The following is a 16775-nucleotide window of genomic DNA, read 5'->3' on the forward strand; positions in this document are numbered from 1 at the left end:
AAAAGAATGGTCTGGATATTCCTCACATCAATTTTTATAATGTATCATTATTTGTGTTTACACAGAAAAAGAGTGCAAGAACAACCAGATCCTGCAATACAGCTATATGTCTTGTTTCGCTACTTGCTTTTCAAATTCTCTAACTGGCCAGAATTGTGTGCAGCAAGGTCTCCTGGCTGAAGTGTGCAGCTGCCCAGAGGGACAAGTTTTGAATAGTGAAGAAAATTGTGTCTCCCAGTCAGAATGCAATTGTTACCTTGATCTTGAAGTTGTACCTGCTCATGGGAAAACTACAATAAATGGCAAAGAATGGTAAGAACATTCCTGAAAACAGTTATTTTTCTCCCTTTAAGAACAAAACAAAACAAAAACTATGTTACTCAATACTCTATCAATCAAACCACCTCTACAATTAGAGAACTATTTCAGATGATTTTTTAAAAACTATTCATTTCATTTCAGTGAATGCATTGATGGATTAATGTTCTGCATGGCTGATGGGAAGGAAGAAAGTAAGTGTTTTATATTAATTTACAGTATAGCATATCTTTATTTTATAGGTATCATAAAGCATACCATATATAAAATAGTATATTTTAGCTTCATTTAATCAAACAATTTTGATCACTTGTTCATAAAGTAGCTAGGTTGAACAAATATATTGTGGGTCATTTAGGAAGGGTGTTTTCATGTGCATTGATGTGCTTATGTTTAAAGGTTTGCACAAATTGCCCACCTGTGCATGCCTATTCCTCAACTGAGCAAGATCATAGGTTATCAGTGTGTCTGATGTATATGACCATTACTGTTTAAAGGTGGAACTAAATGGCATAAGTGAAATAATACCATGTGCAAGACAAAACTAGTGTTGTTATAACATTTGGACTATTCTATTAAAAATTTGAATGTTTCCATCTTTTATCTTTATATATTGCTCTTTTGACCTTCATTTGTATATTATATAATTGAAGTAGGTAAGGGTACAATGGGGCTGTCTTTATTTGTAGAACCAATCTGGTTCCCTCAGATGCCACACACCCTTTCATAACTATGGCAATGACACTGTTCAATGACACTACCAGTTGACTCTACATTATGTATACTTACTCTTTTTCTCTCTTTGTACCTACATTTGTTGCTTTACATCCTCTAGACCAGGGGTGGGGAACCTTTTTTCTGCCATGGGCCATTTTGATATATATATAATTTTTCGCTGGCCTGGTGCAGGACACGCCCCCTCCATGTGATGTCACACAGGGGCGGGCCCACAATTACCGGTGATTGCAACAATGCCCGGAGTATCCTGAGGATGTTCCAGGGAACTGTGAGGGTAGCGGTGTGACCGTCTGAAGTGTTCTAAGGATTCTCCAGGCATTAATGCTGCATAGATTCTGGCTGCAGGGTGCCATTCTAGGTACCCTGCTAGCCAGATGAGGCTAGCAGAAAGAAGCTCTGAGGGCCAGACCAAATGATTCCAGGGCCTTATATGATCCCCATCCCTGCTCTAGACTATAGTATGTATAATTTTAAAGGTGCAACTCTAGTTTGTTTTTTCCTTCCTATTTTAAAACAGTTTCCATTTAACAAACTCTGTAATCATTCACTCTAGTCTCATTTTTCCAATTATGTCCTATCCCTTTCTTCCTATCCTCACTCACTCGTTTACTGCTTGAGGAAGCAGCCAGGAGCCATGAAATACTTCCAAGTTTTATCTATCAATGACAAATATTTTTTGTTATTCTTCTGTTTTATTTTATTTTTGGTCTAGATGATTTTATACCTATATGTTATTTGTTGATCCTGTATGATTTTTTATACATTTTATATTTTTATACAGTAGCTGCATACTGACTGTCTGTTATAGTAAAAACATTTTTTATTATATTATTGTTATTATCCTTTATTTATATGGTATCACAAGGGCTCTGCAGCACCTTACAAAATACAAAAACACAAACAGTATGAACAGATAACACAGGAGCGAAAGTGACATACAATACAGAGCATTGAAGAACATAGACATTGTTAAACATTGCTGCACTAGCAGTCATAAAACTCAAATAGGCAACAGGATGGCAGAACCCAAAGGTTGCATGCTGTAGTAGTCAGTGGGGAGAATATGGTTGTAGAAGCAAGTGAAGGAGAAACATATAAGGGAAGCGTTCCCTGCTCATGAGAGCTTACAGTCTGTCGGAGGGTACAGACATGACACATAGTGGAGAGACAGTGAGTAAGGAGCATGGGGAAGTGAATTAGAATGGAAGCTGGAAGGATTTGATTAAGAAGTAGATCTTGAGATTCCATTTTAAAATTTGTGGAGAGTCTGATAGTAACTGATAGTAAGAAGGAGAGAGTTCCAGAGGTTAGGAGCAGCATGGGCAAAATCTTGGGGGCAAGAGTGGGAGGAAGTGATCAGCTGGGAGGAGCAAAGTGGGTGGGTGGGAGTGTGGAGGGAGAAGTGTTAGCAATGTAAATATGAGAGGATTGGGTAAGGGCTTTGTAAGTTAGTGTGAGATGTTTGAAATGAGCTCTGAAGGGAAAGAAGAGCCAGTGAAGGGCTTGTAGGAGAGGGTAGGCAGATGTAGTGCTTTTAGAGAGGAAAATGAGCCAGGCAGCAGCATTAAGTTCAGATTGTAGCAGAGACAGGTGGGAGTCAGGGAGGCCAGATAAGAGGAGGTTGTAGTAGCCCAGTCTGGAGATGATCAGTGAGTGGATGAAGGTCTTGGTTGCCTCCAGGGTGAGAAAGGGTCTAAGCAATATTTTTGAGTTGGAAACGGCAGGACTGTGAGAGGTGCTGGATGTGTGGATTGAAGGAGAGGGAGGAGTCAAGGATGACTCCAAGACAGCAAACTTGCAGAATAGAGGAGATAGTGGTGGTGTCAATAGATAAAGAAATTGTGAGAGGTGGGGGTATTCGAGAGGGTGGGAATATTATCATCTCAGGATTAGACTATTTAAGTTTAAGAAAGCACTGAGACATCCATGAGGAAATAGCAGAGAGATAGTTGGAGATACAAGTGAGGAGAGAGGGGGAAAGGCAAGGGAAGTAGAGGTAGATCTGAGTGTCATCAGCATAGAGATGAGATTGGATAGTAAAAGAACTGATGCTCATGTAAAGAGGATGTATAGACGGAGAATAAGAGAAGTCCAAGAATTAACATGTTTGTCCAGAAAATAACAGTAATATGTTACAGTATGTGCTATTTATAAATAAATAATTCACTTTATAAACCATAGATAGACAAGATACGTTGTAGCCACCAGCGCCCCTGAACTGCTGCTCAGTCCACACTCTAGGTCACCAATCCTTTAAAGTACATATACATAAAATGAGTGGTCCACAAGTGCAAAGTTCCTCTAACACTTCCGGTCCTGATAATCCTCCTGTCTGGAATTCCTCACCGTCTCAGAAAGAGAAAAGAGAGGATGAAATCTATTATGTTCACATATCCTTCTAGAATATTCAATTTATGGAGGTGTTCTTCCCTTTGAAAACTCACCTCACACCAATGAGATGAGTGCCTATAAAGGTTTCTTTTATATCCCTTCCGGTCTGATCAGCATAGGTATTAGCCACATACATCAAGACCCCTCTTATATAAAAGCTTACCTGGGAACAGGTATCGATGTTCACATAAGGGTATCTTTAATATCCACTCAAGAAGCTACTTGTTAGTTCACCATATGGGAGCATAAATGGTATCCAGAAGGGTATTTTTTTCAATAAAAAAGTGATATTTATTCCAGTTTGACAGTAAAACATAGTCCAACAGTAGATAAAAAAAAAAACCATCCAATATATTGATATAGCAGCATCCAAAAAAAATGATAATCCACTATAATGGAAAATATTCCTTCCCCCTGGAAACCTATCTGCAGATAAGAGTTAGGACAAACAGTGCCACCCTCTCACCCGGTCTGAGAAGAGGTAAAGTTGTCCAAGGTAAATGTAAAAAACCAAAATCCTTCCACTGCATCCAGGTCTCCTACTTTACACTGTAAAGCAGGAGACCTGGATGCAGTGGAAGGATTTTGGTTTTTTACATCTACCTTGGACAACTTTACCTGCTGTAAAGCAGGAGACCTGGATGCAGTGGAAGGATTTTGGTTTTTTACATCTACCTTGGACAACTTTACCTCTTCTCAGACCGGGTGAGAGGGTGGCACTGTTTGTCCTAACTCTTATCTGCAGATAGGTTTCCAGGGGGAAGGAATATTTTCCATTATAGTGGATTATCATTTTTTTTGGATGCTGCTATATCAATGTATTGGATGTTTTTTTTTTTATCTACTGTTGGACTATGTTTTATTGCTAAACTGGAATAAATATCACTTTTTTATTGAAAAAAATACCCTTCTGGATACCATTTATGCTCCCATATGGTGAACTAACAAGTAGCTTCTTGAGTGGATATTAAAGATACCCTTATGTGAACGTCGATACCTGTTCCCAGGTAAGCTTTTATATAAGAGGGGTATTGATGTATGTGACTAATACCTATGCTGATCAGACCGGAAGGGATATAAAAGAAACCTTTATAGGCACTCATCTCATTGGTGTGAGATGAGTTTTCAAAGGGAAGAACACCTCCATAAATTGAATATTCTAGAAGGATATGTGAACATAATAGATTATTTCATCCTCTCTTTTCTCTTTCTGAGACGGTGAGGAATTCCAGACAAGAGGATTATCAGAACCGGAAGTATTAGAGGAACTTTGCGCTTGTGGACCACTCATTTTATGTATACGCACTTTATAAACCAGTTTGGGTTATTCCTACAATATGTTATAAACATCTGGTTATTAGTCCAGAGGTTACAAGTTCTACTTTGTTTTTCTGTTACATCCTTGTGGCTCCTGCCAGATGCATGCATTCAGTATGTCCACCTAAATGGATGAATAAGGAAATGCCAAGTTACAGGTCTGTGTTATACAGTACATGCATTTCTGTGTGTGCCCTCTAATCGCTGACGAATCCTCATGTATTTCAATAGTATCTTTGTATTGCAGAGACAATCAATTTAAGTACAGTAGTGTATTATAGAATTAGGGATTGGACTGCATGGATTGTTTTCTAATTAATACAGGGATTTCATAATACAAAATGCTAGCATTATACTGCAGGGATATTAAACTGCAGGGATAGTGTAGAGATAATAAATAGAATACTATTTTTTTTTCAAGGATAAAGTATAGTATTATATTATTTTGCTGTAGTGCAGTGGTTATAAAATGATATAATAATAATTATCAAATAATAATTGTAATAATTATAGTAATAATAATCTAAGAAATATACTTATTTTTTTTTGCTGTATAGTGATCCTTTTCTGTAGTCTAGTGTGTTTATCACTTCCAGGGGCATTAATATAAGCAGTTGAGAGACCATCATGGAGACCCAGGTCTGGTCTTATTCAGATCAGACAAAGGTTCTCCAGTTGCCAGCCCCTGGGTCTGCCAGTTTCCCCCATTTACATGGATACCATATGGCAGCCATGTCTGATGTCATTAGGCCTGAAGCAGTGCACACTCCCATTGGATATGAGCTAACATAAACCAGCCTACATAGACGGTACTACAAATGAGCCATCAGCGGATTGATGTACCTGGTCACTACTGTGCATAGTTCAAAGGACAGCATGCACTGTATGCACAGGTGCTGCATCAGAGGCATAAGAATCTGGGAGATAAACATAATGAACAATTATGATAAGGGATACACCTATTCTGTGCAAACAATGTGGCCAGACTTACAGTATATGAGCTGTGAGTGTTATGAGCCTTCAGCACAGATTTGCTACATGCCATCATGCCACCCAGCCCATCTCTTCATTGGTCACTCCTGGGACCAACCCCAGACTTGAGGACTTGCTTATCTTATCCCTGAACAGTGCAACCTCTTCTGTGTCAATATAATTTTACATATATATAGAGTGATAGAGCAGAATACTGTAATTTTATATATATATTTATATATATATATATATATGTATATATTTGTATAATTGGATGCTGATTGTAATTATGTAATCATGTAAGGTGGCAGGTCTGACATGCATGTTTGGATGTTACATGCACGGCACGTGCCTGCCACCAAGCTTTACTAATATGTGGCAACCGAGGTCAACATCCAAAGGCCTACCACCACTGCTACCTAATTGGATGACACAGCAGCGGGTACCGGCAGCCGACCCAGCAGTGAATCCATGCCTGGTCTTTCTAACATAGTGGAAAGCAGGAGAAGAGTGAGAGAGGAGGTATGAATGATAGTAGTAGGAGAGAAAGAAAGCAGGGAAAACAATATACAGGTATATATATATATATATATATATATATATATATACTTGTATCTATATAATAAGTGAGAAAGCATGTCTGTCTGTCTGTTCATAATGTGCAGACAGAATCTTCGACCTAGCTCCACCAAATTTAGCATGGTTGTAAAGTTTGTCCAGGATTATATTTTTGCCTAGGTTCAAGCTTCATCAGGGCCACACACTGTCACACAATCCCTTAAAATGGGGATACTTAAATTTCACAGGTTCAGGGGTGGATCCATTGCAAATTGTCAGTCTGCCAAAAACCTGTGAGATAGCTACAAAAGTATAATTTTATCCTCAGTCTGAGCAAACTTGCTGACTCATGCAAATTCATATTCAATCCAGAGCCTCTGTCTTTGCATGCAATGGCATAAGTAGAACTAGTGTGGGCCACATAGCAAGATCTTAAAAGGCCCACCAGAGGTAAAAGATAAACCACTTACATTTGCCCCCACACAGAGCACCTTCATGGTATGCCACACAGATCCCATTCAGGTTATGCCACACAGAGCCCACTCAGGTTATGCCACATAGTAGTACCCCTTATACACACTATGCCACACTGTAGTAGTGCCCCTTATATGTTATGCCACACTGTAATGCCCATTACACTACACAGTAAGACCCCTTACACATTATACCACACAGTAATACCCTTTACAGATTATGCCACATAGTAGTAGTGCCCCATATAACACATTATTCCATACAATAGTAGTGCCCCTTATACATTATACCTCTTCAGCAACTCACCACTCCGTGTCCCTCCAGCAGCCTCCTGCCTCCCCCTGTGTGCCATCAGCAGCCAGCAGGTGTGGATTTGGGACCAGGATGCAGCTACTTACAGCTGGTGTATGGCAGGCAGCAGCAGACATGGAAAGATAGCAACTGAGAGAGAGAACTCATCAGTGGCACTCCCATACAATTCCAAAGTATCACCCATTGCCTTCCATAGGTACCCCCAGCTGGGTCAGTGGCACTCGGTCACAAATAGCATCACAGGCGCAGGTAAGTAAATGCCAATGTTTCAATACCTTTATTGTATCATCTTCAGGGTACAATAACAAAATAACAGTAACAACTCACCTTATAATCCCACCAACATGTATATGCACAGACACTGCAGCCAGAGGTGGGCGCTCATCCCGATGATGTCACATCACCAGCACTGGTGGCTGGTCGCAAGGATGCAATGTCACAAGGAGTCGCCCACCTCTCAGCCTGCTGCCATGGCAATGAAAAACAACAACTCCAAAAAATACATACACAGATAATATAAAAAAATTACTTAAAAAATGTACACAATCACCATAACAGATGTACAAAACACATAAAATCAAGGCATAATGACATATTCATATAGTCAAGTCATACTGATACTAGACAACTACTGCTCAATTAAAGCTGTTAAAACTGTTCACCAGCATAGCAAATGGACAGACAGCTACTAACATGAGCACACAAATCTGCACCAGAATAACATCAATTACTATATTACAAAACATAATCTACACCAGAAGGTATTATACAGATATTATAATGTTATCTAAATCCTCAAAGCTATAAATGTCTATAAGAAGCAATGGAGCCCCAGGTTTTTGTTGGCATTTACTTACCTGCACCTGTGATACTATTTGTGACTGAGTGCCGCCATCATTAGTGTATATGTTTGGACCCGGCTAGGGGTACCTACGGAAGGCAACAGGTGATACTTTGGAATTGTATGGGAGTGCCGCCCAACGAGTTCTCTGGATTGAAATGAGCCACAGGAGCAGGACTGTGACACTCATTTTTCTCCATTTTTCTCACTGATATTGTGTGGCTGAGGAACTAGGCAATAGTACTGAGGATCTATATAAAGCCATTAATTTGGCAAAACTGACGCAGGGACAGGTCTTGTCTTTTTTGGAATCGGAGGCGGAATCCATCCTTTTTAAAGATCACTTTGAGGACGTGGACTCCAAAACAGTGGAACAACTGTATCGGTATTTATTAAAGCTGAAACAGCATGAGATGGACTATTATTATCATGGGTTCACTCTTAGTGATTATTATAAGGATAAATGTATTCCAAGGGGATTCCAGGTAAAAATTGCCTGACCATCGGATGGCATAATGCCTCATTTTGTAAATGGTGAATAGCCATATTAAACAAGTGTAGTTATTACCTGATGCTTCTCATGATCAAGGAGGCTGGTCGGGAGCTAAATTGTTTGAAGGAAAAGATAACAACATTTGAGACATCTTGCAAGACAACTTTGGAATCATATAGCAACACCAATAGGATGGAAATGATCAACATGCAACTTAGGGCTTATAAGCAAGATTTCATCCAATTCAAAAAATTAAAATTGAGTAAGGTGATTAATGATTACGACCAAAGCAGGGTGTACCAATGGTTACATGGGGTTACATGGTGGTCATCATGATCAAGGATGCCCTATGAGATGGGGCACTGGACGTTTTTTCAAGAATCTGATTCTATACACGATGTGATGACATTGAGTGACTCTGATACAAATTATATGAATAGCCGCGCAGTCCCTACACAGATCCCTTTAGGGAGGGGTACCTGAGGGCTAGATCTAGGCATAAATATATGCAGTGCAGAGGGCAGTCATTGTGGCAAAAGAAGGGGTCGACCACGGTCCGGAGGAGACATTAGTCTTTAATTTATCCATGCATCAATTGACGGAACATGAGTCTAAGTTTTTTTCCCGTGGACTATCTTTTGTGCCTATTGCACATTTCAGTGTGATGGTCTGGGATATTGAGAGACTCAATCTACAATGACAACTTAAACTTAATGAATACTTTAAGGGTTCAAAGGCTGGACCCTCTAGCTCGAATACCACAGACATTCCAGTTCAATTAAGGAGTTTGTTGGGCAGATCATCATTTGAACCTATTTCCATTAAAACCTTTAGTAATGTGTTGGATAAGGGAGTTATGAAGGTGACATTGAGGAAGCCCTCCTCACGAAGGAACCTTAACAATTTATCTGCACTTGAATTTCAGGCCTTAAAGGACTTGTCATCATATAACAACATTATAATATGACCTGCTGATAAGGGCGGATCAATTGTCATCCAGGATTTATCCTGTTATAAGGCTGAAATTGAACACCAGTTAGGTGACACTTCTGTCTACCAATTGTTAGATTGTGACTCGACTGCTAACTTCAGTAAAAATCGAACTACTGGTCTTCAATCTGCGGCATCTGAGGGGTTGATATCATATGATCTGAGTATAGCCTTAGTTCCCAAATATCCTATTGTGCCAATATTATATACCCTCCCTAAGGTGCATAAGAGTTTGGACAACCCCCCTGGTCGTCCCACCATTTCGGCCTGGGGTAATTTTTCCTACACATTTTGGTATGTTTTGATTCCCTGTTGCAGCCCTGTGTGATGGGACACCCTAAATATTTATTGTACACCACTACATTTTTTAATAGGTTGGAGGCATTGGGTAGAATCCCTACTGATTGCTGTGTGTGCAGTGTAGATGTTTCTAACCTCTACACTATTATTTCAAATAGTGAGGAATGGCTGCAGTATGGAAATTGGTGTTGAATAATCCATTATATCAGGGCCCTGATATAGACTTAATCTTAATGTTGTTGGAAATGATTTTAACACACAATTATTTTTTATATGACAGTAGATTGTATCTACTGCTCATTGGTTGTGCAATGGGGTCCAATGTGGCTTTATCATACGCCAATGCATTCATGTTTCAGGCAGAGGAAGATATATTTTTTTCTAGGGAAGAGGTGGCTGCATGGATCATATTCTATGCCAAATACATTGATGACCTCTTCCTTATCTGTTAAGGACCTAAGAATGAGTTTTTACAATTAATGGAAGCGCATAATGGAACATCAACCCCTGTTAAATTTACTTATGCTATTGATACATCCAGTGTTAACTTGTTAGATGTGCAGATCTGTCAAAGGGATGGCATAACCTCTACATCCCTGTACACTAAAAGCACTGCCAGAATTCACTGCTTCATTCCAGTAGCTTTTATCCAAAACATTAGTAGTGTCCTCTAAGGACATTACTACCCAAATGAAAGCTCCGCACTGCATCTCAGTTCAGAAAACCCAGTGCTCATTTGCTGAGAGAGGCGAGCCTTCCGCCTTTTAGCCAATGAGCTATTCTCACCATTGACTTCAATGGTGAGAACCGAGCATGCTTTTTTAAAAAATGGCCACCATGAGCCAATCATAGCTCATGACATCATTGCCCCTACCGCTCGGCTGGGTTAAATACAGCCAGCACAAGGTGCCATCCACTCAATCGTCAGCTGGGGAGCTGGAGAGAAGACCAACTGAAGGAAGAAGACGCCGCTGAAGCCTGGGATGAGCAGCGGCTGGGGAAAGGAGCAGCCATCACCCTCCAGGTGAAGATGTCATAGAAGTCCTGGGGGAGCGGCAGCCATGAAAAAGATGTTAAAGGCTGCCGCCCCCCATGTGAAAGTCTGGCAAAATAAAATATTTAAAAAAAATGTCTTTGTTTTTTATTGTAATATTTCTTTTGCATGGTTATTATAGGTACTGGCAGGCCCTTAATGCCCCACCTGCTGGTACTTGTGGTTCTCCAAGTTCCAGTTTGTGGGGATGCCTGCTGGGACCTGTAGTACTACTGAAAAAGACAATATTTATATCTTCATATGCACCACACTTTACATAATCAACCGGCACCAGGGATAGCCCTGGGCTATGAGCCTGGGCCTGGGGTGCCCTTGAGAGGTGGATCCCTTTAACGAGGGGGTCCCCAGCTCCCCAGGGATCCCTGGTCTGGGCTTACTAGTGGTCAGGGGTGATGCTTTGGCTGGGGGGCCTGGTGAAAGGGCTCCCTTGGCTGTGGCATAACCACCCCACTAGAAAGAATCCGGTGCTGGTTCTGGTAAATACAGGGGGACCCTACGCATTTTTTCTTCTTATAGTTCCAGAACCAGGGATGGCTCAGAGCCCAGTGCTGATTGCACTGAATACGGGGGACCCCTACATCATTTGTACCCTGTATTTTGGCAACCAGGACTGGTTCTCAAAAGCCTGGTGCTGGTTGTGCTAAATACCAGGGACCCCTATGTCATTTTTCCCCTGTATTTAGCACAACCAGTACTGGGTCTCCATAGCCCAGTGCTTGTCGTTTGGGGGGGTAGGGCCAAGCCATTTTTTTTTTGATACAGGGTTTTTTTAATCACAGAAGCATAGATGGGTCTCACTGATCCCATCTGTGCTTCTGTGTTTATTTATACACAGATGCAGATATCACGGATCTTTCAGATCTGAGCCTGCATGTGTCTGCTGCTATCTCCCCTGGGTCCTTCCGTCTGCACCACTAATGCCCCCAGGTCCCAGCCACAGCTAATGCCTGCTTCCCCCCTGGGTTCCTCTGCCGTAACTTATGTCTGCTTCCTCCCCCCGAACCCATCCACCACTACTGCCCGCACTGACCTGCCATCTTGGTGCACCCAAGTGAAGCCACAGTAAGTACACCTGATAAATGCTACTACTGAGGCTGTGCATCAAGTTGAAACTTCCTATCTCTGTAATAGTGGATTTGTGAATTAACAGTTTAAAAACTGTAACTTTTTCAATTACCTAAACTCCAAAAGCACCTACCGTTGAACAATAGTTACCTAATAAAAGAAATCCCAAGTCTAATCTCGCCCCCTACCCTCAGTTATGCTTTCCCAAATATCCACCATAGAGAAGAGCAGAAAAGTGGTCCTAATTGAGTGTCAACTCCTCATTTTTTATGTTTTTGCCCTGAAATTTGGCATGCAGCACTGAGCAACATTTCTACCAGCCCATTCCAAATTTCAGCTCCGTACCTCCAATAGCTTTTGAGGTGTAGCCCCTTAAACACCATGACCCCTCCCTCCATAATTCTCTTTGGGAGAATTCCATTTTTTTAGGGGACCCCTACATAGTTACCCCTGTATTTTGGTAACTAGGACTGGCTCTGATTAGCCTGGTGCTGGTTGTGCTTTATACAGGGAATCCCTACATCATTTGTCCCCTGTGTTTAGCACAACCAGCTCAAAGCTTGATGCTTGAAACATACATTTATTTCATGTATGTACACAAACTTTGCTTGAGCCACAAAATTATTGGAAATATTGTATAAAATGAGCTGCAGGCTATGTGTATAAGGATCATATAACACATATATACATTCTGTGTTTATATTGGGGTCCCATTCCCAAGATATTTCATTATGATATGCAATTATTCCAAAATACGGAATATTCCGTTATCCAAAATACCCCTGGTCCCAAGCATTTTGGATATGGGAGACTCAACCTGTATATATATAATCCAAAATGACAGGTGGCACTCAGATACTTATAAATCCATAAACCCTCACCAGAGGGATTTATTAAGTGCAAGTGCTGGTCGACATTTTGGGGTCTTACACCCCTTCCTCAGGACAACATAACACGCAGTATGTGACAAAACAACCTTAAATAACATTGGTAAAATCAATAACTTACCCCCATCCCTCATTCTCAGACCACGAGAGCCTGTCAGAGGTCTCGATTCCACACTTCCAGTTTCGGCATCTCCGTGAAACCAGAAGTGACATCATCTGGGACAACAGTGCTGTCATGGAAACCACCAAATCACAACAACAAAGCGCCCCCTGTGATCTCAGTGGCTCAATACAACAAACTAATGTGACACAGTGTGAATAAGATAAATAATAGCAGCATATATGTGGCAACGATAAACACATCCATCCTAGTGTACTTAGTAAAAACAACCTACATTAAATATCCATAGCATAGTGATGCATTAATAACAGTGATAAAAGAATAACATGTCCCCTCAGGTATAGAACTGTGGAAAATAAAACAATTATTACCTTACTCTGTGGCTTTAGAAAAAACAATAACCGAATATTGTATTGCACTTCATTAATGTATACATGTAAACAAAAGTACTCACTGGTCTGATGTACCACTGTCATCTAGTGGAGAAAGTGCAAAAGTGCATGTTATAGACATTGAATAAACATGTGTATTGGGAACAATACTAACATATTATCTGAGTGTATGAAGGAATACAGGTTGCTGCATAACTACCATAGCTGACCTATTATTCAATCAACTGTCTAAGCTTAGAATCCTTTTCACAGAAAATTAATCAAACCCAAGGCATCATTCAGACCCCGTGGCACTAGAATCTCTAATCTAAATATCCACCTCATCTCTAGTTGGAGTAATTGTTTACCTCTGTCACCACCTCTTAATGTCTTGGGCACATGGTCTAGAATTGTATATCGCAGTGTGGCCATATTATGTTTAAAGGAAGCAAAATGACATGCCACTGGTTGCTCACTGTTGCCAGACACCAGGGCGGCTCTTATGGCTGAACGATGCTGCGCCATTCTCACTTTAAATTGACATTCCATTTTGCCGATATAGTAAAGGCCACACGGGCACATAATCACATAGATGACAAAGCTAGAACTACAAGTTAAGGGCCAATTAATCTTAAAACGTCTCCCTCAGTAGGGGTGTAAAATAGTATCTCCAATGTCGAAATATGAACATCCGAGACATCTATAGCACCCGTTTTTATGGCTTAAAAAATTGTGTTCTATCTCTGTCCAGCTCCATCACATCTGTTATGACCACCATGTCTTTTATGTTTCTGCCCCTTTTATAACTAGACATCAGTCTAGTATTATGCAGACATTTTAACTCTGGATCTGATGTAACAATAGGCCACAGGGTTTTTGCTTTATTGCAGGTATGGTTACTTTTGGTATCATAATTATGTACCCACGGTATCATTTTCTCATTTGTATCAGTAATTTTAGGGATTAACAGCTGTTTCCTATCCATTGAAAGCGCCTTTATCTTTAGCCTTCATGAGATCTTTCAACGGGTATTCCCTCACAAGAAATTTTTGTATCTTGAGATCTAACTGCCTCATAGTCTCATCATGATTATTATTGCATCTGCAAACTCTTAAGAATTGAGAATATGGTAATCCTTTCACCACCCCCCTATGGTGAAAGATGGAAAAATGTAAATTCAATGTGAATTTGATGGGACTTCCAGATGCATTCTGTCATGTTACTAAGATGACCAGATCTTGTATATTACCCTGCCATATGATGAAGAGATCATCAATATATCGGTAATACATTTTAATGGCAATTGTTATTTTAAGATCTTCAAAAAATAAATACTTCTCCATTTCCCACATAAAACTATTGGCAAATGATGGTGCCACAGCTGAGCCCATTGTGCAACCATTCTGTTGTCTATAAAATTTGCCATTAAAAAGAAAACAATTGTGCGTTAATGTAAACTTGAGAAGATTTGGCACGAAAATAATCAGATAAAGTTCTGCTATGGTACAAAAGTCCAGTTCTCTCTTTTTAAGTTTAAATAATTCTCTAAATCTCTCAATATTTGAGTGAATACCTTCCTGCATGAGAGCAGGATCTTTGTGCAATATCAATTCGGCATCAGCATCTGAGAAGCTGAGTGCTTCATAGTTATCACATTCTATTAAAAATAATGTAAAATCCACTTCACCTTCTGGGGCTGCCATTATAAAGTGCCTAGTGCTTAGAGCTATATATGTTGACTAACAAAAGTCAAACAAGTGAACCAAAATAGTATGCTGCCAAATGATTGTGCAAAAAACTGCAAAAAGTGCTGTAAGTATATAAAAGTGCAAAAAGTGAGAAAAAAAGAGATGTTTCCAGGGTAACGTACTGAAGCTGCCAGGTGCCTGGGGGAGAGCAACCCCTGTCCGGTCTCCAGATCACGGACACAAAGTTGAAAATGCAAAAGCAAATTTTCCTCCAGGACACTGTCATCTTAGGGCTCACTGCCCAACTGGCTCTGGTGCCCTCCTCATGGGGTAAAATACCCTAGTGTATATAATCCAAAATGACAGGCACCACTCAGAGACTTATAAATCCATAAACCCTCACCAGAGGGATTTATTAAGTGCAAGTGCTGGTCGGCGTACTCATTTGAGAGATTCTAGTATGCTGCTTGGTAAATTAGAAGAAATGGGGTGTGTACTGGATGTGCTAACTTTGGCTATGCTAGATGTTACTAGCCTCTACACATGTATACCACATGAAGCAGGGATAATGGCGCTGTTTTTAAATCTAAAGTATTTATTTTTTTAATATCTTAAAATCACTAATGCCATTAAAATGTATTACCGATATATTGATGATTTCTTCATCATATGGCAGGGTGATATACAAGATCTGGTCATCTTAGTAGCACAAAAGAATGCATCTGGAAGTCCCATCAAATTCACATTGAATTTTGCTAAGAAACTAATCTGCTTTCTGGACATTATTATATAGCTAGAGAAGGGTATAATATGCACATCACTCTACTCTAAACCAACTGACCGAAATTCATTATTACATTTTTCCATCTTTCACCCTAGGGGGGTAGTGAAAGGATTACCATATTCTCAATTCTTAAGAGTTTGCAGATGCAATAATAATCATGATGAGACTATGAGGCAGTTAGATCTCATGACACAAACATTTCTTGTGAGGGGATACCCATTGAAAGATCTCATGAAGGCTAAAGATAAGGTGCTTTCAATGGATAGGAAACAGCTGTTAATCCAGAAAATTACTGATACAAATGAGAAAATGATACTGTGGGTACATAATTATGATACCAAAAGTAACCATACCTGCAAAAAAAGCGAAAACCCTGTGGCCTATTGTTACATCAGATCCAGAGTTAAAATGTCTGCATAATACTAGAATGATGCCTAGTTATAAAAGGGGCAGAAACATAAAAGCCATGGTGGTCAGAACAGATGTGACGGGCTAGACAGAGATAGAACACATAATTTTTTAAGCCGTAAAAACGGGTGCTATAGATGTCTCGGATGTACGACTTGTTCATATTTGGACATTGGAGATACTGTTTTACACCCCTACTGAGGGAGATGTTTTAAGATTAAGTGGCCCTTAACTTGTAGTTCTAGCTTTATCATCTATGTGATTATGTGCCCATGTGGCCTTTATTATATCGGCAAAATGGAATGTCAATTTAAAGTGAGAATGGCGCAGCATCGTTCAGCCATAAGAGCCGCCCTGGTGTCTGGCAACAGTGAGCAACCAGTGGCACGTCATTTTGCTTCCTTTAAACATAATATGGCCACACTGAGATATACAATTCTAGACCTTGTGCCCAAGACATTGAGGTGGTGACAGAGGTAAAAAATGACTCCAACTAGAGACGAGGTGGATATTTAGAGTAGAGACTCTAGTGCCACGGGGTCTAAATGATGCCTTGGGTTTGATTAATTTTCTGTGAAAAGGATTCTAAGCTTAGACAGTTGATTGAATAATAGGTCAGCTATGGTAGTTATGCAGCAACCTGTATTCCTTCATACACTCAGATAATATGTTAGTATTGTTCCCAATACACAT

The 16775-nt window shown here is 40.1% G+C and overlaps 1 protein-coding gene across 1 annotated transcript in view; it reads left to right on the forward strand.

Moving 5' to 3' along the window:
- LOC148515255 (mucin-19-like) overlaps positions 1 to 16775 on the forward strand; it is a 157833-nt gene that overhangs the window by 68626 nt on the left and 72432 nt on the right. The window contains exons 15-16 of the mRNA XM_088480249.1: positions 66 to 312; positions 463 to 512. Of these exons, the coding sequence (XP_088336375.1) occupies positions 66 to 312; positions 463 to 512 (297 nt within the window). The remainder of the gene's footprint in view (positions 1 to 65; positions 313 to 462; positions 513 to 16775) is intronic.

Source organism: Taudactylus pleione, unplaced genomic scaffold (assembly GCF_031769625.1).
Source record: "Taudactylus pleione unplaced genomic scaffold, aTauple2 ptg000251l, whole genome shotgun sequence".
In the NCBI taxonomy this organism is placed as follows: Eukaryota; Metazoa; Chordata; class Amphibia; order Anura; family Myobatrachidae; genus Taudactylus; species Taudactylus pleione.